The sequence below is a fragment of the Puntigrus tetrazona genome, chromosome 14 (genome assembly GCF_018831695.1).
Source record: "Puntigrus tetrazona isolate hp1 chromosome 14, ASM1883169v1, whole genome shotgun sequence".
In the NCBI taxonomy this organism is placed as follows: Eukaryota; Metazoa; Chordata; class Actinopteri; order Cypriniformes; family Cyprinidae; genus Puntigrus; species Puntigrus tetrazona.
This window is the reverse complement of record NC_056712.1, coordinates 18,091,285-18,115,411: the sequence shown is the minus strand read 5'-3', so window position 1 is coordinate 18,115,411 and position 24,127 is coordinate 18,091,285. Positions and strand designations below refer to the sequence as shown.

General features: G+C 37.3%; 1 protein-coding gene across 5 annotated transcripts in view; it reads left to right on the top strand.

Annotated features, from left to right (window-relative positions):
* Positions 1 to 23,305, top strand: part of klhl4 (kelch-like family member 4) — a 33,605-nt gene extending 10,300 nt beyond the window's left edge. For 3 of the 5 annotated variants that reach the window (XM_043256566.1, XM_043256561.1, XM_043256564.1), the window contains 10 exons: positions 5,730 to 5,897; positions 7,045 to 7,181; positions 7,410 to 7,606; positions 11,251 to 11,463; positions 11,617 to 11,788; positions 12,458 to 12,682; positions 15,524 to 15,686; positions 19,063 to 19,275; positions 20,095 to 20,266; positions 21,579 to 23,305. In XM_043256566.1, coding sequence (XP_043112501.1) covers positions 5,755 to 5,897; positions 7,045 to 7,181; positions 7,410 to 7,606; positions 11,251 to 11,463; positions 11,617 to 11,788; positions 12,458 to 12,682; positions 15,524 to 15,686; positions 19,063 to 19,275; positions 20,095 to 20,266; positions 21,579 to 21,638 — 1,695 coding nt within the window. In that variant the 5' untranslated portion in view covers positions 5,730 to 5,754 and the 3' untranslated portion in view covers positions 21,639 to 23,305. The other 2 variants (XM_043256565.1, XM_043256562.1) reach the window with 2 other exon arrangements.
* The last annotated feature ends 822 nt before the right edge of the window (positions 23,306 to 24,127 follow it).

The following is a 24,127-nucleotide window of genomic DNA, read 5'->3' as shown; positions in this document are numbered from 1 at the left end:
AATAATGGCCATCTTGGCTGTATATTGTGCCACTTATTGCAAGAATAGTGGACACATACAGATAGGCATTTCTATTTGTTTCGTTACATTTGATGCATTTATCCTCATTGTATGAACCAAGGCGAAACAACAACAACAACAAAACAGTAATTAAGGGGTAATTAACGCGCGCACACACACACACACACACACACACACACACACACACACACACACACACACACACACACAAAACAAACAAACATACACAAAAAAACATAACTAGTATTGGTGCAGCAGTAAAATAAAAATAGGCTAAACCAACTAAAATAGGCTAAAGCAACACACACTGCAGGTTATGGGGCTGTTGTTAATGTTAAACGTTTACTTTTATGGCGCTCGTACTTTAATGAGCTCCGTCTTGACGCGCATGCGCGCGCCAACGCGCCTTCATTTAAGTTTGAGTCAGCACGAGCTTTCATGCAAAATGGAAATACTCGCGTTCATTTCAGTCATTTACAGGTAAGTACACAGATAAAGCACACTGTCACAAATGCATTAAACTACACACACACACCTGGCAGGAGGTCCAGTCGCGCAGGTTTATGATTTAGTTTGAAGCGTTTGATATATCACATCGTGTTTCAGGCTGCAGCAGCTTACTTTGAGCCCGCTGTGTTCGCTATATTATAATATATCGATATCGGTAGGTTATTGTCCCCTGAGTAAAAAAGAAAAAAGAAAAAAAATCAGAAATCAGTCTAAATTCCGTGCATGCAGCGATTTAACAAAACTGTATGCGTTTGATACACACGACGAACCGAAAAATACGTGTAGCTACTTTTAAGTACCTCATAATATATATATTTTTAACTTATTTAGGTGTATTTATTTATTTCGAATTCAGTACGTTTCTCTTCCTTCCATTCCAATTCAATGAAGCAACTTATTAAAGCATGAATTGCGTCCAACCCCGCATTCTAATGTAATAGTTAAAACAATGCTAGCAGAATGTAAAATGGAGGCTCCCTTAAAACTGTATTTTAATTTCGTGTCCGTTTTGACAAACGACTTAAGGAGCACTTTCTGAATGCTAATGGCTGGATATTTATTTCTTTAACAGTCATGCTTTTTGATTGCTGGAATTGAGCAATCTAACAGAAAGAAAATAATTCCTTTAGCACAAATCCTGGGGCTTACATGAATATAGATCTATCTAAAAATGAGGTTGAGCCCCCACTGTACTCAGTACATCAGACTTAAAGGACAGTGGGTGAAAATGCTGGAGGAAGGAAGCCCCAGTTAAGCTGTCTGGGTGATAAAGATGATTTCTACTCACGGCTTTGAGCGAGCACAGATAGCTGTAATCCTCTTTTAGAAGTGAGGTTCATTCATCTTCACTTAGTTTATTGTTGTGGAATTGTCTGTTAGACACACAAGACATATTATTAGGATTCTACATTTATAGATACGCCAGGTGCTTTAATAGATATGCAAGCTTTTAAGGTCAGAAAATAAAACGCCTTGCAAACATCGGCCTGGTGTTTTATTAAATGGTACCGAACATGCTCAGCATTTTGTCTCCGTATCCGGGTGGTGCTGTTTATGCTTGTAGAATCTGAATATTTACAAGAATTAGATTAGACTCAAAGCAGATTTGTTCACATTGAAAAATCTATCCTATTCAGTGACATTTCGGAAAAGGCAAGCAAATTTCAAAATGGACGAAAACCCCACAGACGCGCGGAGCTGGCTCGGTTTATAAGCACGAAAGCGCTGTTGTGGAGTTTCAACATAATGTGTGCACTGTGCATCGCTGAATAACAAAGCATGCTTCAGAAATCGAGAAAGAGGCATTGATGTGCTGTTCTACGAGGAATAAGATCCTGCCAAATAAAATCGCTCAGGGCTGCCTCAGTATGTTTGCAAGCAGCTAGCATCTATTTCTTGAAAGGTCACCCAATGCGCAAACGTGTGCGAGCAAAGATGCAGATGCATATTTTATCATAACATCCTTGAAAATCCTTAATACCTGCTTTCTAGCAATTTGTATACGTATTTGATTGGCTAAAATTAATGCATGAATATTGCCTACATTTTTTTTAATGCCATTTTTGTATTGAACAAAACACTTACGCAGAGCTAGCGTATCTTAATAAATGGCATTTTTAAGTGATACTAAAAAAAAAAAGATTTATGCTGATAATAACAAGCATCTGTTTCGGAGACAAAGGGAATGATGCGTGTAAAATCTGGTTGAGCACTTTGCTGTGCTCCGCATATAACATGCTCTCCGTGTCAGGCTCTTGAAATAGTGTTTGAAGAGTCTGTTGGCAGGCTCTTGTCAAGAAACGCTCAGGTAACTGCAACAACTGCCCACTTGTTATTGATCTGGGTGAATAGAGCGATACAGCTCAAGTTCAATAACTGTTCAGATGTTGTACTGATATGGAGATATGATGAGTTATGTAATGCACCAGATAACACAACAAATAGATTTCTATAAAAGTCCTCTGAGTATGGAATATGTCACACGGCAGTTTCAACTGTTGAGCTGTTTATTCTTTCTGTTCACAGTGCATAACGATGTGAAGATTTATTTAGCCAGAAGTAGTACTCGAACCAGTGCATTAACAGCATCAACAACAACAAATAAAAGAGAGATAATGGAAAATAAAACGGATAAGCTTATAATAGAACGGCATAAAATTAAGATTTACAGCAACGTAAACGTAAGATCAAAGCACATAAATATATGAAATGTGTATAGGAACCTTTTGTTATATATTATTCAGGGGTTACAAAAATGTTTTATTTGCGGCGCGTCGCGTTACAGGTGCATTGCGGCTCGTAAAGACCCTTCTTTATAAAAAGCCAATTTCAAAAGCAGAAAGAAAACATTTTCAGTGAATTTACAACCTTTCAGAAAGTGATACAGAAGCAATTTGGTTCTTCGATATTGGTAGACATAAAAGTCCTCTCAGCATTCCTTTGAGCAAAAGTAATGCATCTAGGTTTTACAACCCTTCTTGTGTTGGCTTATTTCTTATTCACTACACCCAGCGCTGTGCCAAAATGTAGCTATAATGTCAGTGAGATAAATTACCCACCTATTTAGCATAAAAAACAACCTTATAATGACCAGGAGGAGTCTGGGACTGGTAGCCTTTGCTGTCTGTGCAATCTAAACTGTTATTAATGTCTAATTGTCTTGCAGCTGCCGATGTGTCTCTCTTAATTCACAAAAACAAGCCGGCGTAATGTAAACAATGTGATGTAAATTCAATGGCACTGCATTGTCTTGTGCATCATCAGAAGCCACTGGCTTTAAAACCAATAACCACCACTCTTTCTTTCGTTCACTTGGGCCATATAAAGTAGCTTCATCACAAAACAATAACAGGGAAGCATGCAAACATTTTAAAGGAACAGCTCACCCAAAAATAAAAAAATGCTGAAAACGTCCACATCCTAAAAGTGCAGTGGCGACCCAAAGCAGCCTGGTCACAGACTTTCTTGACTAGAGTGGGTGTGCATTTCTTGTGGATTACTGTTTTTAGCAGCAGTTCGGACTCTCGAACTGGCGAGAAAGTGATGCAACATGTCTCCAAATTTGCTTTGATGAAGAAACAAACATCTACATATGCAATTTCGGATGCCCTGAGGGTTACTACCTTTTCAGCAAATAAACATTTTTAGGTGAACTGTTCCTTTAAGCAAACTGGATGCTCTACATGTAAAATAGCAGGCTATTTGATGCGATCCGTCAGCCAGACAACCTGAGTTTGGCTTTGCATGTGGCATTAGATCAGAGCAACCCCAGGACCATTTTTAAATGTTTAGAAGTCAGCTCCCCTCGGCTTGTAAATATCAGTGCGATCACCTACCCCTGACAGCTGACCAGAGAGATAAAGATAATGTATTCCGTATGAGAGTCACCTTGCTCATCAAGCTAACTCACGTCAAGCCAACTCCATCATTTTAAATGTGCCAGCTGACTACTTATCACATGTAGTCTGCTATAAAGAGAGCGGAAGCACGTACTCTAGAATTAATGTGATTTAGACAGCGGTATGCTTAAAAAAACTAGCTCGTATGATAGAGCATGTCCGCCTTTAAAGCAGAGGACACAAGGGCGAATGTGTCCCTTGAAGGACGAGTCGAAACGATTGATCCAACGAGAGCAGCTTTCAGTGGGATTTACTCCGTAATTAAAACTTTTACGAGATCATAACATTTTATCAGATGCTTAATATTCATTCGCAACTTTATGGTTTTGCAACTCTCGTTGAAAGATGAAGTGGACAGTACAGATAATAAAGTGGTCACGCTTTGTTTTTGTTAGGCAAAACCTTTGGTGATCATTCAAAGCGTATGTGCCCTTCTCTGTGGCATATATTTCAGACAAGTAATCAGAATGCACGGCTCTACTGTACTTCCCTACGGCGGCTAGACTTTTTAAACAGTGTTGTGGACTGGTTAAATGTCAGCCATGGATTTGTTCCGTGAAGGACAGCAAAATAAAGGGTTTAGATTGTTTGCTGTGAGTCAGAGGGATTATTCAGATGCAGCACAATGGCTTGTAATCTACCGGTCTGCAGGGAGAGCAGCTCAGAATTTACATTATCGAGACTCTATGAAGAGACCAGATCCCCACAAAGTCCTGTGCTTCCAAAAGAGTAAATAAATATATAAAAACGGCAAAGTTTGTGCAATTGGTAATCTGCCCCTTTGGAAAACTCTGCCTTTCAATCCACTTATTTACGGAGTTTAGCTCTAATGGTTTCAATTTTAGCTTTCACGAGTGTGAAGGAAGATATACACAGAATGACTAATGTCCAATTGGGAGAGAAAAGAAGTGTTTTTATTACTTGTGCGCAATGTTTAATGCATGCGTACGGAAAACTGCAACACGGTGACAGTCATTGGCGGAGCAGAACTCCAGAAATTGGATCAAGCCATCGAATAGCGCGGAAATTGTCAAAGTAACAGTGATTTTTGGTGTGAAATCGTGCATTACAATCATTGTTTAAAAAGGATGCAAATGTGTTTCTTTCATTATAACACAAACGGCATGCATGATACCATTTTTCGAAATGTATGAAACTGGCACAAAATTGTTCAATAATATTACACATTTATATTAGAAAGCTACGCCTGTTTCATTTTTCATGGGTGAACCAACTGAAGTAGTAGAAGTCAAGTAATCCATTAAGTCTGTATGTCCAAATAGTAGTACACACAATTAAGGAATGTGCACACAAATAATGGAGGGACAGTTCATTATTTACTCAACCTCATTTAATTTAATTCAACCTGTATGCTATTCTTTCTTAGGATTAAATTGAATGCTCCAAGAGGGTTTTTGGAGCCTCACCCAATGTATGGACCAAAGAAAGGAATTCGTACGGGTTTGCAATGATGTGAGGAAGGTCGATGACTGAAGTGCATTTTTAGGGCGACCTAAAATAATGCTCTTTAAATACCACAGTTTGAATTGCACATGTCCGTGACTCATGCTTTGCTGCAACGCACACATTTTTTTCAACATGACCCGTCAGTCTGCCGAGCCTCGGGCCTGAGGGCCAGTTAGGGAGAAAAATAAAAGATAAAGTCACAGGTGGACACGGCAGCCCGTGCAGGTGTTAGTTAAGTTCCCCCTGTCACCCGCATAGATCAAACAGTCGTATCAAACTGACAGAAGCGCACATTGCTCGGTCCCAGCTCAACTCCGCTCTTCTGTCCCACAGGTTGGCTTTGAGCAGTTTCTCTAGGATGAGCTCCAACTGCTCAGATGAGTTTTTCCAGGCCACAAACCATGCGGAACAGACCTTTCGAAAGATGGAGACCTATCTTCAGCACAAGCAGCTGTGTGATGTGCTTTTGATAGCTGGGGATCACAAGATCCCCGCGCACAGGTGAGTCTCCACCGAATCTTCTTTCTGCAAAATGTCCTGCTTGCACTGCGAAAACAGACGGATCAACAGGGCCGATGGGAACGCTGCTTAAAATGCAGCGCCGTACTTCTCCAGGAATAGGTTGAAATTGAATTCACATTAGTCATTCTTAGGCAGAATCAAACTATTCGACAGCTACTTAAAACTCAATGCTATTATTAAAGCTTTCAGTTAACTCTAGAGGAATAGTTTAGCTGGCTTTTTTTCTTTACAGAACTGGGTTCAGTAACACTTTATTGTAGGGTCAGCATGTTAGAATATTAGCCATTTATTAGTAGTCATTAAGCACATATGAATTCCTTAATTTACCTTATTTAACATCCCTAATCCTACGCAATACCAAACTTAACATCTACCTTACTAAATATTAATAAGCAGCAAATAAAGTCTGAGAAAGAAAATTCTGTTATTTACTCACTCTCATGTTGTTTCAAACCGTTTTTTGAAACTGAAAGATTTTGTTCATTGTCTACATCTCACGCTCAGAAAACTAGAAATACAGCACACAAGGACCATGTTCATTTAAATTTTTTGGTGCTTCTTCATTCTTTTTGAAGCTTGGAAGATCAAGGGAAATTCATTTAAATTTAATGGAAAAAAAGGGCGTTGAGCACATTGTTCAAAAATCCAAAAAAAGTCCTTGGGTTTGGAGCAACATTATGGTAAAAAAGTGAAAACAGAAATTTATTTTTGCGTGAACTGTTCCTTTAAGGACAGATATGCAAATGGCAGCATCGGGAAGTGTCAAAACTGTGCTGCACGCTCCATTTCAAACTACGAAGCGTGTTGAACTTTCTTCAAGGACTCTAAAACAGTGTTTATTTAAAGAAATCTCTCGGCCGCTGAGTGTTTTGATGCTATTCTGTTGAAAAATTCTCTGTAGCCAAATCTCTGCTGAGTGTCCCAGTTTGACACCGAGCTCAATCAACATCATCCCAGAGCTGCATGAAACAACCTGGTGAAAATAGCTACGCTGAGATAAATCTTTTTGTAGGGAGGAATTTTCTGCGACGGCGGCTCTCGAGAAGTTGTTTGAGTTGATCTCGAAGTACGCAGTCGCATATATAAACTACCTGCACAATATATATATATATATATTTTTTTGCAGGCTTGTCCTGAGCGCAGTTTCAGACTACTTTGCTGCCATGTTCACCAATGATGTGAGGGAGGCAAAACAAGAGGAAATTAAAATGGAGGGTGTCGATCCCGAGGCGTTGCGAACGCTGGTTCATTTTGCATACACTGGTGAGTATCTGCATTCCACCTGCGGACTATTTAAATGTGCTGTTCGCAGCAGAAGTGTCACATCCCCCCTCAGTATTTTGTCAATGCCGGTGGGCAAAACACTAATTTACAAACCCAAACTAACTGTTTAACATTCGTCAGTACACACAGGTTAAACGTACCGTTTTGCTTCCTAGAATAACGCTGAAAAGTTTCTTGCACATTTCGCTTTCTTTTTTTTCCGTACAGGAGTCCTGGAGCTAAAAGAAGAGACAATTGAAAGTCTTTTAGCTGCCGCTTGTCTCCTCCAGCTCTCACAAGTTATTCAGGTCTGCTGTAACTTTCTGATGAAACAACTGCACCCATCCAACTGCCTGGGGATCCGTTCGTTTGCTGACGCTCAGGGATGCATGGATCTTTTGAACGTCGCTCACAACTACACCATGGTAGGACCTGGCATACAAAGCAGCCTATTATAAATTAACTAAACATAGTGCTTACATTTGTCCTGACTGCCAGCTGCTGACCTGCAATGGTGGAATTACATTTAAATGACACCTGTATGCTCCATTTTGACGGGAGTTGAACGGCCGTGATGCAGCAGCTTGCTGTTGTAGAATCCTAATGATTATCTGTGTCTGCATTACAGTAATCTCTTGTATATTTACAGATTAACTGGTGTAATGTCTACAGTAGGATGCTGGCGACGTTCCCAGCATGCAATCTGGCATGAATAAATTATGCGGCGGCATTGTTTTACTCTTTGCTGGTTTATATCGTTTTGGCTGTCTCTTTTGACTTGTTTTGTAAGACTCCAGAGTCATTCAAAATGATGATTGGTTGATTGTCAGACCCATTGGGTTTTGGCGTGTTGATATCTAATACTGAATGTGCACCGGTGATAACCAGTTTGGGAATATTCACAGTATGACATATCAACACTTGGCATGCAAAGCCCCAAAATGCTGTCAATAAATGAGCATAACCACCATAATTGTATTGTAAACTCTTTAATTTGATATTTGCATATACAGTACAGGCAAGGCAAGCAAAGTTTATTCATATAGCACATATACAATGGTAATTCAAAGTGCTTTACGTAAAATGAAATAAAATTTAATTAAACATCTAGGTAGAATATATAACATTATAGGGATTCATAAGGGTTTAAACAATATTAGATTAGTAAATCATGACAGAACTTTCTTTTTGTAGTGAACTATCATTAAAACTAATAACCATCAACTCTTTTCTCTGCATATCAAAAAAGCCACAGGTTTTAAAGCCTTGTCTGACAACAAGAATTCCAAGCATAAAATTACTTGATGTGACATTTTGCGTCTCAGCATGCGGTCAGTTTAAAGGGTTGCACAGAGCTCTTTGATGTGTGAGAAATATAGCAAGAGCAGCCTTGGCTAAATAATGGCAATACATTAAGTATTCTCAAGAGCCCGAGGATCCACAGAACACATTTGCTTGATGGGCATTTCTCTGCCCAAGTACGGAAACAACTTAGGAAGATAGCCGTTATCTCCTGAAGGACATCTGCACAGGCTGTTTACAAAGGGCTTTCCAGAGCAGAGAGGTTAATCTAATCGGAGGACACAAGCAGGAAAATTTCCTGTTCGGTCGCTTCAGTAATGAACACGGCGTCAACAGAGCTTCCTGGTTGGCTCGCCGTGGTGTTCAGATGAAAAACTTCTATTCCGATAAGCGTGTTTTTCTTTCTCATCATTAGTTTTTCTTAGCTGCAGACTTGCGCTGGTTAATGTCTTAGTTCGAAACGTCTGTGGCCTGTAGCACGCTGCAGGTCTAGGTATTTTCTTTGGAATGTAAAAAGCAGATGAGACGGTGCTTAGATAAATGACTGACAACACAAACACTGCTCGAGGTCATATTTCTCGTCACGAATGCATTAGATTTGGCACAAGCCAAATTCTCACATCCTCCCTTACAACTTAATCCATTTCGATCTTACGGAGCCTTGTGCGCCTCGCTCCGATTTTGCTGCAGGACCTGTTACTTGCTGTTCGGTTAATGCCCTCCCCTAAAATATATGCCCACGAGAGGCTCCTAAATGAATGTTTGCAGTGGAACAGAATGAATGTATTCAATTAATTGCCGGGGTGCTCGTGATGGTAATTGCGAGTAATGAATCTATATCAATGTCACCAGAAGAAGTCGAGTTTAAATCTATATTGAGGAGGGCCTGAAAATCAATGCACGGTACTCATTTAATTATGTGTGTCTGAGCTAAGCTCAGAGAGCCCATGCACGGCTTTAGCAGAGACGTTGCTGTTTAGATCTGATTAATGATCAATAGGATGTTTACTGCCCTTATTTGCAACAGAATCAATGGGGATTACTTCTGAAGCACAAAGGAAACTCTAGAAGTGCCATAAGTAATGAACAAGCTTGTTAGAGAGATTTCCAGCATCCTCTTCGCATGCTACAAGTTGAACCTTGCGAAATGCTTTTATGAGAGAGCATCTTCTGATGTCCTTGCGGATGTGTCGGAGCAGATCTTTATATTGCTGAGATGGATTTTTTTTTTTTTTACAGTTATTAGATTCTCCATAATAGGTTATTCTGAACAAGATGATATATTCTGTGTCAGGGCATGTGCTTGTTATATCGTGCTGTATCAGATACAAGTGAAAATGCTATTTCTCAACAGCCATTATATTGACAATACTGGTTTATAGCACACCTTTAAACAGTTTTTTAATGCTCTACAGCAGGGGTCCCAAACTTTTCCATTCCACAACCCACCTACAATCTATTTGGAGACCCACCAAAATATTTGAGATAAAAAAACTAACTGTTGACATTACTGTCAGCTTATTCTTAATTAAATGTCGAATATGGGAGATAATATTAGTTCTTCATTTATAGAAGTTGATGAGTCAATGAAATATGTCCAAAAAAATGTTCAGTGATAAATCATTTAAAAAAAAAAAAAATTGACTTTGGCTCATTTTTTTTTAATCTACGTGGTGATGTAATTGCAATGAAGTAATATGAAAACAATTTAAATATTTTTATGTTAGCATGTGGAAGTGAAATCTGCGTTTGTGCCCCGCTCAGCCCGTATTGGCTACATGTGAAATATTCTTATCATTAATAATGCTGACCGAGCAGCACCCCGACTAGATTTTATGCACCGCAGGATTAAGTTTGAGAACAAAACACGATACCGGTCGGTAACGCTGGTGTAATTTAAACGGGAGCGGGCTAACAATATCCCGTTCCTGATGTCCTTTTAGAGCAGCTTATCTGCGCTTTATTCTTACTGTCCACTGATACAGCCTGCATTCAGGGATGTTATTTGCGAGCTGCAAGCATGAACCGTGTTTTCTGCGTCATGCATTTTTTTGCATTTGCTTGCCGATGCTCAGAGCAGGCTGTAGCGTACCTGCGGTAAAATGAACAATGATGATTCAGCTTTGATTTTTCAGTTGTGTGTGTGAGTGTCTTTTGTCACCATTTTTCGTTTGGATGGGGAATGTGAATTGTAAGATTATAGTCAATAATTACCCACCCTCAGGTCGTTCCGAACACAAAAGAACTTGATGAAACTTTGATGAAATCCAAGAGCATTCTGACCCTACATAGACAGCAATTCAACCGACACATTCAAACAGTCCACGTGACATTAGAGGTTCAACCTTAATGTTATGAAGCTAAGAGAACACTCTTGTGAGCATGCGCCGAAGACTGACAGAGTATTTTAACAATGTGCTTACTAACTTTCTGCCTTGATTTTCTGCATTGCTGTCTATGCAGGGCATGAACGCTCTCAGATTTAAAAAATATCTTAATTTGTTTTGCAAAGATGAATGAAGGCCTTTGAAGGTTTGGAACGACATGAGGGCGAGCAATATTTGACAGAATATGTTGTTAACTATCCCTTTATCAACTGGATTGCTGCATTGGGCACACAGAGAAAAACATTACTATATTTAAAATAAACTATAAGTGATATTTCCATAAATGTAATATAATTAGTTTTGCGCTTTAGCACTCGGAGTTAATGTCTCATTATATTGCAGCACGCAGATTTCTAACTAAATATTGTTTAACATTTCAGGAACACTTTCTCGAGGTAATTCAGAATCAGGAGTTCCTCTTGCTGCCCACAGCGGAAATCATCAAGCTTTTGTCCAGTGATGACATCAATGTTCCAGATGAAGAAACGATTTTCCAAGCACTGATGATGTGGGTTCGATACGATGTGCAGCACCGGCAACAGGATCTAGGAGTGCTGCTGGCGTACATTCGACTTCCCCTTTTACCACCACAGGTTTGCCAGCAGCATTCATATAAGACTCTTGGTCATTTTTTCTGTTACAATTTAATGAAATCACTGTAAAAAAAAAATCCTGCCAATCTAATATTAAAATTGCATTTGTTACCATTGCACTCTTAATGCACTGTTTTGTTTTTGTTGATTTAGCTTCTTGCTGATCTGGAAAACAATAAGATGTTTTCAGAAGACCTGGAATGCCAGAAGCTCCTGATGGAAGCCATGAAGTACCATCTTTTGCCAGAGCGCCGTCCCATGCTACAGAGCCCAAGAACCAAACCACGCAAATCCACTGTTGGCTCGCTCTATGCTGTTGGACAGGGTTCGTATCGATACTGTAAAATTACATTTTCTAGGACTTTCAAGGAATTTTCAAGCACTACTTTTTTGGTTTTCAAGGGCTACAGAAATATCAGTTATATCTTTATTACCTTTCAAATTCTAAAAGAGGTAAAAAGTTAAATACAAATTAGGGCTGTTACGTTTTTTTAAACTTGGCTGATGAAAAATAATTATTCTATTTAATTTCAGTTTTAGGGCTTTCAGGATTAATTGTCTTTTTTTAGTGATTTGTCACACTTTTTTGAGTGCTTCATTCATTAAATGAATAATTGAATCTTTTCAAAGTTATGTTGCAGTGTGAAATTACAGTCCTTTTTAAATATAAATGTATGCAATTCAGTATATAATCGAAACAATCACCACAAACTGGCCATAAATCTACCATAACAATCTAGAATGCACTACTTCATTATATTTCATTTTAAAAGTATCTTTTCATAAAGGCTGTTTTCAAGGGTTTTGAAAGATTTACATGACAAAAAGATTAAAATATATAAAGCACCTTGTACGCCTCTCAAGACCAATATTTAGCTTTTTTCGAATACTTTTCTTATAGTAGTTCCTCTTACTGCCATCAGTTTTGTACATGTAAAATAGCTGTTATCATAGCAGCATACAAACAAACTCTGGAGTCTCTGTCTGCTTTTAGGGTCTACAACAATAGAGAAATACGACCTTCGCACAAACAGATGGATCCAAGTTGGTAGCATGAATGGCCGAAGACTTCAGTTCGGGGTGGCCGTGATCGATAACAAGCTCTACGTGGTTGGAGGAAGGGATGGACTCAAGACGTCTAACATGGTGGAGTGCTACAACCCGATCACTAAAGTGTGGTCCACAATGCCTCCGATGTCAACCCACAGACACGGATTAGGTATGTTTTATGAAAGCTTCAGATGTTTATCGTATTACACAGCTTACGTGAATAATTGTTACAGTCACAGTAATGTTTAGTAATTAACTTCTGTGTCACTGCATAAATGCGATAGATACGGTATAAATGTATTAAACTATAGAACAACATCAGCCCTTAACTTTGAAAATCAAATTAGTCATAAACAAAATATACATAGTTAACATATCATTAATTTAAAAAACAACAATCTTGACTGAACATTCATGATGTCCATATTTCATACGTGATTCTGAACGTGTTTTTTTTTTTTTTTTCAATATTTAGTTTTTTCAGTATTTAGATTATTTCAGATATTAAAATAGTCGTATTCTGATCCTATCCTAACAAACCATACATCAGTGGAAAGATTATTTATTCAGCTTTCATATGACGTAAAAAAAAAAATAATAATAAAAAAAAAAAAATATATATATATATATATATATATATATATATATATATATATATATATATATATATATATATATATATATATATAAATTTATTTTAGCTAATTATTTAAGCATTAGGTTAATGTTATGTAAGATAACAGAAGATAATGCTTTGCTCATTAATATTAATTTATTTGCTTAAAGAAACACATTGCTAATCAGCTGGTGAAGAAGAACAAATCCTACTGTTATGAGGGCATAGTTCATGAATTAATTTATTTTGGCTAATTGGCTTTATTTTTAGGTTGTTAAGCCATGTGTGTTAATATTCACGCCCAGGACTATATCGGTTTCATTTATATTCACACATGACGTGTTTTGGTTCAACAATAGGTAGATGAAGCAGAAAGGAACAGATCACAGACATCTCTGTGTGCGTTTTGAAATACTTTAACTCTTGACACTCTTAGAAACGGTTCATGGCGCAGGAAGCTGACTAGCAGCTAAACGCCTCTGAATAGAAATGTCTCCCCTGCAGATTACAGCCCGAGGAAATTTAAGAAAGTGTCGTGTCAACTGCTTTGTTATCAAAAGCAGTCAATCACAGTCTGAAACTTAATTAGCGTATAACGTTTGGTGCATTGGGGAGATTATATGCCGTGTATTACTTTAAAGTCCATTAAGTTGACAGTGTGAATCCCTTTTTTTTTTCCAATAATAAAGTGTAGCTTTTTACCAAAAGCAAGTGATCTCTGACGTCAGAGCATGTTTGCCAGAAAATCATGAGACTTTCAGTTCAAAGAATGAGTCCCAGTGTAGTTTTGCTTACTATAAAACATTATCTAGCATCGCATTAATTCTGGCAGGTCATGTCAGCTGACCCACATCTACGCGTTGCAGACGTTTTGTCACTCCTAAACTACGCAAAAACCTGCTGACACCTTTCTGCACGCACAGTATTTAAATCAAGCAATGGCAATGAAAGAGGAGTTCGACCAATCAGAGCGCTGGGGTCATTCTCCATCTAGCAAGTGGGATGATTGTGCACAATACTTCCATCTTCTTAAGGTAAAAGGTGTTAAAGGTGAATTAAAATGTTAGTAATTCATTCAGATTATTCTGAAACCCCCCAATAGCTCAATAGCTTTACCCTATTTACCCTCCTCCATCCCCAACTCCTCCTCTTGTTTTTTCTTTCAAAATCATAACTTTTATATGAAATCCAAACGCTATAATATGGTTAAAATGGCATCACACCAAGTATGGTTTAGTGGCTGGATACTTTTAAAATGGAGAGAACATTTCAAAACCTTTGTGCATCTTTTTATTTTGTCTTGAATCAGTGAAACAGAGGGAATATCAAACTGTAATCATTGTTCAAAACCTATATGAATTTATTTTATCCATTGAATACAAAAGATGTTTTTTAGAATGCTGGCAACCAATCAGTTGATGATAACCATTGACTTGTATGGAAAAGTACTATCAACTGAAGTAAATGATGGCATAATTTGAATTTTTTTTAAGCGAATTACTGAAAAGATAGAGATACTTCTCATTTAATGATTTATAAATTACATTTAATACAGTAGTTCATAGAAACAGGCAACTGGCATGTGATGTTAAGTCTACATGTTTGTTAGTAGTAATTTTGTTGCTTTTTATTACAAAGAGTTTCAATTGTTCCAGTTAATAATGTAGGCACCAAATACATAAATTCAGCAGAAATTACATTTTATTACTTGCAAAACAAAGGAAAAAATTATTCTGCGCATCTGTTTCCATAAACGCGCCAAAAGGCAAACCAGTTGGGGCATAATAGAAATGGTGTGGCTCTAACGCCAGTGCCTCAAGAAATAACAATAAAAACAGTCGAATGGACAAACATCAAAGCAAGTGTGTATAAATTAACAAAGGCAATCTGGGCCGCACATAAAAATGTGTATAAAAAATATGGCAGGTAATTTCAACTCAGCGGAGAAAATGCATTGTACAATAATCCCATAAAGCTGACACTCAAAGGTTGCTCGTTGAGGCCTATGAAGTGCACTGCAATATCATAACCAAAATGTCGGTCAAGAGACGATTTATATGTCAAGACCCCAAAAGCGACGGCCAGAGATTTATAACAGAAACACGAGAGACCCTTGCTGTAAAGGAAGCAGAGAGATGCACCATGAATACTTAATGCTTACCACAGCGTCTTAAGGTCTCACCCGGAGAGCGTCTGTAGCGATCTGCTTAAAAAGGCTCTCGAAATTTAATTCCATCGTATTACCATTTCTAATTTTGACATTTGCCAATTGCGCTACATCACGGAGACGAAGACACTCACTATTGAATAATTGTGCTTTTGTCTGATGTATGGCGTGTGCGCCGCTGAGGCCAGTCTTACTTTTTTCTTTTATTTATTTATTTGTTGTTAAAGGGATTGCTGTGCTAGAGGGGCCTATGTATGCAGTGGGAGGCCATGACGGATGGAGCTATTTGAACACCGTAGAAAGGTGGGACCCCCAGGCGAGGCAGTGGAATTATGTGGCCAGTATGTCCACACCGCGCAGCACCGTCGGAGTCACTGCTCTCAACGGAAAGTAAGGAATTCATTATGTCTCATTACATGTAGCATTGTTGAGATGAGACGGAATTTAAAAACATTTGCATGCATTTAGCTTTTATTCAAAACCATATACAAAAGAGCAACAAGGCAATTTGTCAGTAAATTGCTGGGAAGCGCACTACAGCCTTAGCTCATTTAGTATGCGTGCAGCTATGAATATGCAAATGAGCACCGCCTCCACTCTGTCATAATCAAGTGGGGGGGTGCTATTCCCTACAGTGTAACTGAAAACTGGAAAAAAAAGTGTTTACATTTCTGTATCAAACAGTGTTCAAATTTCTCTTTAAAGTGCCCTTATTGTAGGTTATGAAAGATTCATATTTTAGTTTTGGGAGTTAACAGGTTAACTTGCATGCAAGGTAAAAAAAACCCCACTTATTTTCTTATAATATGCATTTATTTTTGACCTTATCTCAAACAAGTTGTTGAGTGATTAATTTTCCCAAACCTTTGTCTGGCACTAATTCTGCTGTGTTTGAAAGGAGTGTTTAAATTTCATTTAAAGCAGTGTTTGTGAGCTTTTTTAACGCTACAAGGGCGGCAACTAGTGGCAATAAAATGAATTTGCATTTTCATTCAAAGACCGACGTGAAAATCTAGTTTTCCCAGGTCTGCGCTCGCAACAAGTGGGCGGGCAATATGCTAATGTTTCATGTTGACGTCATCATGAAGCGCCTTGGGACTTGTTTCAATGAGTCCACTCCTTCCTTTGAGCGTTTAATATCTGCATTTAATAAAAAAAATGACGATTTTCATTATGCATTACTATCACATTTGATAACATAGTCAAGCCAAACGCTAATGACAGATCTTACGGTCATGTGCCTGATGTTATAGAGAGCGATATCTACATTACCATTCTGATACGTTACCTTAAAGACAACGCTGTCCTCTTCTTCATCGGAGCCAGTTTCTGGTTCAGACACATTTTGCTGAATTCAAAAGGAGCAGGGGACTCGAGATGTACTCCATTGAGCTGCGCCATTTTAAAAATTGATTGTGTTTCGTAATACACACAAACGCCTGCTGTGTAGCAGTTTACCAGTTAACTGAGTGAAATTGGAGCAGGTCTGGGCTGGTGTGATTGAGTGGAGGTGGGGACTCATTTGCATATCTCGCGTATACTAAATGAGGTTGAATTATATTAAAGGCGTGGATTTTTTTTTCCACGGGAAAAATGATTTAAATCTCATTTCGATCACCAAAAAGGGATACAATTACTTAAGATTGGAAAGGGAATACTACGCTACACCGCTGCTTTTAAATTTTTATACATTTTAAAGAAAAGATTCATTTTTTTCCTATTGAAAAAAGAAAAGGCAAGTGTAAAAAGACTTTTCTAACAATAGAAGTGTGTGTAGCGCGCTGTGGCTGATCGCTTTCCTCCATGGATTCTCCTCATGATGAGGTCTGAATTAGGTACTGGATCCAATATATAGCGTAACCCCGTACAGCCAGACGGGAGTTAATAGGCTCTGAGACCAAAGACCCTCTGGTGTCTTTTACATTAAAGTTACTTGAGTGGCAGGCGGGCTGCCGTTAGCTCTGTCCAAGGAAACCGAGGCTGGGTTCGAATCTAGCCGAACACTGACTGATGACTCGTGGGGCGTTTCTGTAACCAGGTCAAAAACAAACCCTTCAAGCGACCTCCAGAGTCCAGTGTCCTACTTCTCCAAGTGATTAATTGATCAGTCTTTTCACCAGGACGTATCACGGGTATCTTTTCGAAGTACTGTAGGACAGAGTTTGTCAGCCTCTTGTGACCCGGAGACCCCTCGCCAAGACTGTCAACATCCCCTTAATATAAAAATTCTTCTCTTCTATTGATTAACATTGTGTTTATGCTAAATCTAGTTTCTCAATTAACTACATTTATCCCCTAGGTCATGTCCAAGTGTCTTCACATCAGTGTACAGGCCAACAGAGAGAGATTTACTTTAGTTTATGGCAGGGCGATAAATCACTAACAATAATCATGTTCATTTGATATAACAGTTTGAGAAATAATCAATATAAAGAAACTCAGAAAGCTGTAGAATTCCAGTATTTTTGATTAAGCTGTAGTGTTTGTACATTTATAGTTATACCGTCATTCAATTTTTACCATGTATGTGTTTTTATCTTGATCTAAATATATGCTGTTATGGAAAAACCAATAGTTAAATAAAAAAATGGTAACACTTTGATTCATGGTTACACCTATTAGGTGCTTATTAGCATGCATATTACTAAAATATTAGCCAATTAGTAGTGCTAATTATGCACATATTGATGGGTTATTCCACGAGACCTTATTCTATATCCCTACTCCTACCCAATATTTAAATTTAACAACTACCTCAGTAACTATTAATAAACAGAAAATTAAGAATTTACTGAGAGAAAAGTCGTAGTGAATAGTTAAATGTTACCTATTCAAAAAAAAAAGGAAATCCTAGAACAGTCTTAATTTTTTCTTTTTTAACAGATGGTACTGTTTTCGATTATGAACATACATTGGTGCATTTTGTTTGAACATAAACAAATGTGCATTTGACAAAAAATGTGACATTAATATCGCAGCCTGCACTGCAATATAAAGCCTGATATAAATGTTTTATGCAATTTTTTTTTTTTTTTGCCCATATCGCCCAGCCCTACGTTCATTTAATGGTGTTTTCATGCTATGTAAAGTCAATAAGATCATAGAAGTTAGTAATTTTTAGAAACACATTTTGAAAATACAGACACACACATATATATATATTTCTGCAGTATTTCTTGGACTTCCAGAGTTTTTCCATAAATTATTAACATTAGCTATATAATTCTCTTTTCAGGTTAGAGTAGTTTTAAACTCGGTTAATACAAAAATAGTACATTAAAAAATAATACATTTAATATTAAATGTATAATATTTAAAAAATATAAAAAATACAAAATAACATTTTTACATATTTATGATGTTAAAGGAATGTTGCTGATTTAGTATATGTTTTGTATATTTTAATATACATAAGTTGTTACCAATTGTACTACCATACTGTGAAATATATTTGACACAAGAAAAGTAGCAGTTATTTTATTTATTAATTGTTGACCGGCATGTGAAATAAGATCAGTACCAAAAATTTGGAAAATAAGCTACATTTTGATTTCATGCCACTATAAATAATAGTAGAATTTACAGTAAACTCATTTGGGCTGTGTGTGTATATATATATATATATATATATATATATATATATATATATATATATATATATATATATATATATATATATATATATATATATAATATGAAAGTGAAAATGAGGTAAAATAAGATGAATGTTCCTTGTTGTTCAGGTAAATCTTTCATGTATTTACAGGTTGTTTGCTGTCGGCGGTCGTGATGGAAGCTCGTGCCTGCGATCGATGGAATGTTTCGATCCTCACACCAATAAATGGAGTATGTGTGCGCCCATGTCAAAGAGGAGAGGAGGAGTGGGCGTGGCCACATATAACAGTTTCCTGTATGCAGTCGGAGGACATGATGCACCAGCTTCAAACCATTGTTCACGTCTCTCTGACTGTGTGGAGAGGTAAGCTGTTACAGCTCAGCATCTGAGAAGAAATCCAACACCTAATCACAACAAGCCCCACAAAAGCGGGCTGTGAGTCTCGCCACACATTTAAAGGCGCCAAGTACTGCAATTTGCACATTTTTTTGCAAATCCGGACACATTTTACTCCATTGTGAATTCATTGTTATTCACAGTAATTCAGTAATCTGGAGTTAGATGCCCCCTGCTGGTGATGATCCGAAATACAGCCTAAAGTATGTATGAAATTAAAACGTAAAGGCTGCATTTAATTGATCAAAAATAAACTAATACATAATAAACTATTACAATTATTAATATAAATATTTTTTACATTAATTTGTAAATATAATTTATTCTTTTGATTGTGTTTTCAGCATGATTTCTTGGTGTAAACCCTGCAAAATTGAATTCAAAGTTAGTTATAAGCAATATACCTGTATATTACTGTATTACAGTAAAAAAAAAAAACTCCCAGTAAAAGGTGACCAGTACTTGAGAGAAAAAGCTAAATGAAGAATAATTGAAGTACAAAGAACAAAAAGACATCCTGATTAATGAACAACGGTCATCAGATCCTTCAACTCATTACTCTGTTATTACTCTTCATGCTAAAATCACAATAGATCTCATTGTTAGGGATGATAATCATAGTCCTTATGCTTTCAAAGGCCTCCATCGTCTAGATTACAGACCGGCTGCTGTTTAACCCCTCTATGCAATTATCTCTCATTTTAACCAGTAGCTTGTATTGAAAGCGCTAGCACAGATTTATGCTCCGTTGTACTGGCTCTTCTACGTTCTGTTCTGCATTCATAGGTATGACCCCAAAACAGACACGTGGACCACAGTGTCCTCTCTGAGCGTCCCGCGGGATGCAGTGGGAGTGTGTCTGCTGGGAGACAGGTTATATGCGGTCGGAGGATATGACGGCCAGACCTACTTAAACAGCGTCGAGTCCTATGATGCTCAGAACAATGAATGGACCGAGGTGGGTGCGCTGAGTCCATCTTCAAATCAGGCTGCCTTTTAAAATAGTGCTTCAACTTTTTTGGCTTCGAGAGCCTCATTGTCCACAACAATGTTCAAACGCCCCAGGGATTTTCCAGTTGTTTGTGATTACCTGTATATGGATTAATTTAGAAAAATTTCTAGAGCTTGTCATGACTTCTAAATGTCTCTTATAGTAATGCCTGTGGAGTTTTGATTATATTTTATATATATATCATTCCATTTTAGAATTTTATATATATATATATATATATATATATATATATATATATATATATATATATATTTTTGTATATATATGTGTGTATATATGTATATGTGTGTATATATATATATATATATATATATATATGTAGATATGTATATATATATATATATATATATATATATATATATGTATATATATATATATATATATATATATATATATATATGTATATATATATATATGTGTATATATATGTATGTATATATGTATATGTATATATGTATGTATATGTATATATATATATATATATATATATATATATATATATATATATATATATATATATATAATATGCAGATTTGTAAAGATATTGGAAAGCCTACATTTTCAAAGAAAATTAGAAAAACTTACAATTATTTAAAAAATGAATAAAAATAAATAAAATGACGTTAACATGCATTAATATAGTGTTTACATCTGTTGGCTGGAATTGTCTTTTTTTTTTTTTTTTTTTAAGCTTTTGCTGCTTGGGCACGTTCACTTGCACTGTAACGCAAGTTCGCTTAACCTCACATATTCTGTCAAAATGACTAGTCGAGCCAACATTACGCTACAAGTGCTTTCGGTTAAACTTAACTTGCATATACTACAAGTATTTCATAGCCATCCGCATTTTTGGCCAACCGCGTCGTCTGCAAAGAAGGGAAAAAAAAACCACCTAGAAATGTTGCGGGACATTAAACATGTCAAAACATGCGAACGTTCCTTGAATGCCGCGATGATGTACGTCTGTGAACGGGAAGTGCGAGCATTTCCTGCCATTCATCTGTTTTCCACTTGTGTCACAATGGCACTGAACACCACGAGGTTAACCGCTCTTTCCTAGCCAGCCAGAGTTACAAACACTCTATTCAAGTCTAGTTTGCCTTCTGTCTCGGCTTCCCATGGCTCCGTCTCGCTCTCTCTTTCATAGGATTACCTGCGATGGACTGTTGGTAGACCGAGTGTGACTGAGAGAGCTGCGGAGGAGGGAATTTGCTGGGGTTAGACACTGGTCATTAACCTCAGTCTCTTGTTATTTCAGGAGGTCCCTCTAAACATCGGGAGGGCGGGGGCATGCGTGGTGGTCGTCAAACTGCCTTGAAGCCTCAGAGTCCCCGAACTGTGACCTCAAGAAGAGGCCTGCGATGTCAACTCTTTGAATGCTCTTTTCACATCATACACAAAGCTATCGTCGACACCGGATTCATCTCGACAGATTTGTTTTCGCTCCGATATTCAGCACTATTACAGACTGGGATAAAAGGGAAAAAAAAAATAAGGCTTCTAAGATTTTACTAGATTATATAAGACATTTTATATTAAAAGAGTACTTTTGAAAATGTATTCAGGCAGAGTTTGAGTTTTACATTTACATTTAGTTAGCCTCATCTCATGTCTTTTAACTATATAAAAATCTATTGTAATTTTAAAGACAACGGCATACTTGTTTACTTGTGCAATTTTGTGGAAAATGTATTTTGATCTTAGATAAAGGATTTTAAAAGACCACTGTGAATACTTCCAGCTGTACGCTTGCAACAAAACACTCTGGCTTACCCAAAATGTTTGTGGACACACACACACACACACACGCTCATGAAGTTCTCGTATGAATAAATTGTTTTTGGTCTGAGTCTAGGTTCAGCACGAAATGACTTAAAGCAACTGTAACTGAAGTAGAAAAAAAGAAAAACGTAAAATTACCAAAGTAATTAGCACGTATCGGTAAGTCATTATTAAAATGGTAATAAGGTTTACAGTAGAAAATATACTGTTATATCATATTGATATTTCACCTTTATGTAAAGGTTTTGTAATTTGTATTGTATATAGTCCCTGGTTCTGTGTAATTTATTCTCATACTGTACTGGCATGCTACTTCTATGTTTGAATGCCATTATTAAATATTTTAAAGACCCTGTGAAATCATCTGGAATCAGAATACAGTTCTGTGTTGACGAATGACATGAATCAGAAGTTGGGGTGGGATACATCAACGGCTTTCATATCAGTAGGCTTGTGTTTTAAATTTTCATTGCTGTGACAAAACTAAAGTCTATAACGGAGCTCCATGATCGTTTATTGTTCTCCAGTGATTCTGAACAGACGGCTAATTTTGAATGACTGATTTAATGACGTTCACTACTTCCTTTATTAAACTGAACGAACGATTGAATGAGCGATTCAACGCTAATACATTTTTAAACAGTCGCCACCTACTGGTGTATCGATGTAATGGCGTAGTCTTTAAGATCGTGAACTCTGTTGAACGTTAGACGGTGTTTATATCCCAAAAAACGAACCCTTATTCCAGTTCTTCTGTGATAAGAAAGCTTGTAACAGGAAAAAAATGATACTGTATGCATGAAAAGACTCGTAACCGCTCTCTCTGGGTCTGAGAAACGAGATCACAATAATTGAATGATTAATTGTGCAGCTCTGCTAAAAGATCTTCTTTCGTTTACAAGTGCTCCAACATACAAAGGAGTCGATTTCGCAGGGTCTTTAACCACGATGTCAAAGTCGGTCATTAAAACTGTTCTCTGAATTGCTTTGTGATGTACTGATATCCGTTTGTTTTTTGACTGCCATAAACATGTTTTATTAAAGAACCTCGTTAAACGTTTGACTTAACTGGAATGTAACCTGCTGATCAAGAATGACTTTACTATAGCGTGACACATTTGTAATACAGAAATGCTTTCATTGATTTTTTTCATTGTTTTATATGGCATGCTGAAGAAACTTAGAAATAAAAAGTTATTCTTTTTTCGGGGTATTTCTGTGGCGTGTACCGTCTGAACGGGCACCACGTGTCCTGTCTGTGCCGTTTCAAGCCCTTTATTTATTTCTTTTAATACTCCAGTGGCCTCCAGTGGTTGTCTCTTGTACAGCATTGGATGCATATTGCCTCAGCTCTGGATGTCTCGCAACCTCAACGAAACTAATAACTCATTCCATTTGAAAATAGAAATACGACTCGAGTCACTTGGTGTCGCTAGTCGCCGGCGATAACGTCAACGTTACCAGCGTGGCTAATTTGTTTAGGCTAAACATTATGGATCAGAAGTCAAAATTGAACAATAACGGCCAAGATTACTACAGCGATCGATAAATCCGGCACATGGGTAGAATCATTATTCTACATGAAGGACATAACTGAATCAATATGAAATGAAAAGAGGCAACAGCACTTCAATCAAACAGACCTAGAGACCTAGGAGGTTCAGGCCTAGAAAAAAAGACCCTGAATTGTTCCAGTGTAACCTTTAAAAAAATTAATGCGTTATTTGTTGATAGTCTGAAATGTCACAAGATGAAAGTGATGCGAAAGGACAGAGCCAGATTGTACCTGATAAAATGGATAGATTGCAATTATAGTCTTTGTTCTCCAACAGAGCAAGAGCAAAACAAAGACTGAACATTTCAAAGGGAATAAAAATTGATTATTAATGCAGCGCAATTGCCACAGCGCATCAGAAGACGGGTGGAGAGGGAGTGCAAAAGGGCAAAAAGACTGCAGGTGTTGTTTCAGTCCCACCAGATGTTGGAAATGGCAATATCTGAAAAGCCTTCTGAAATTACCTGACC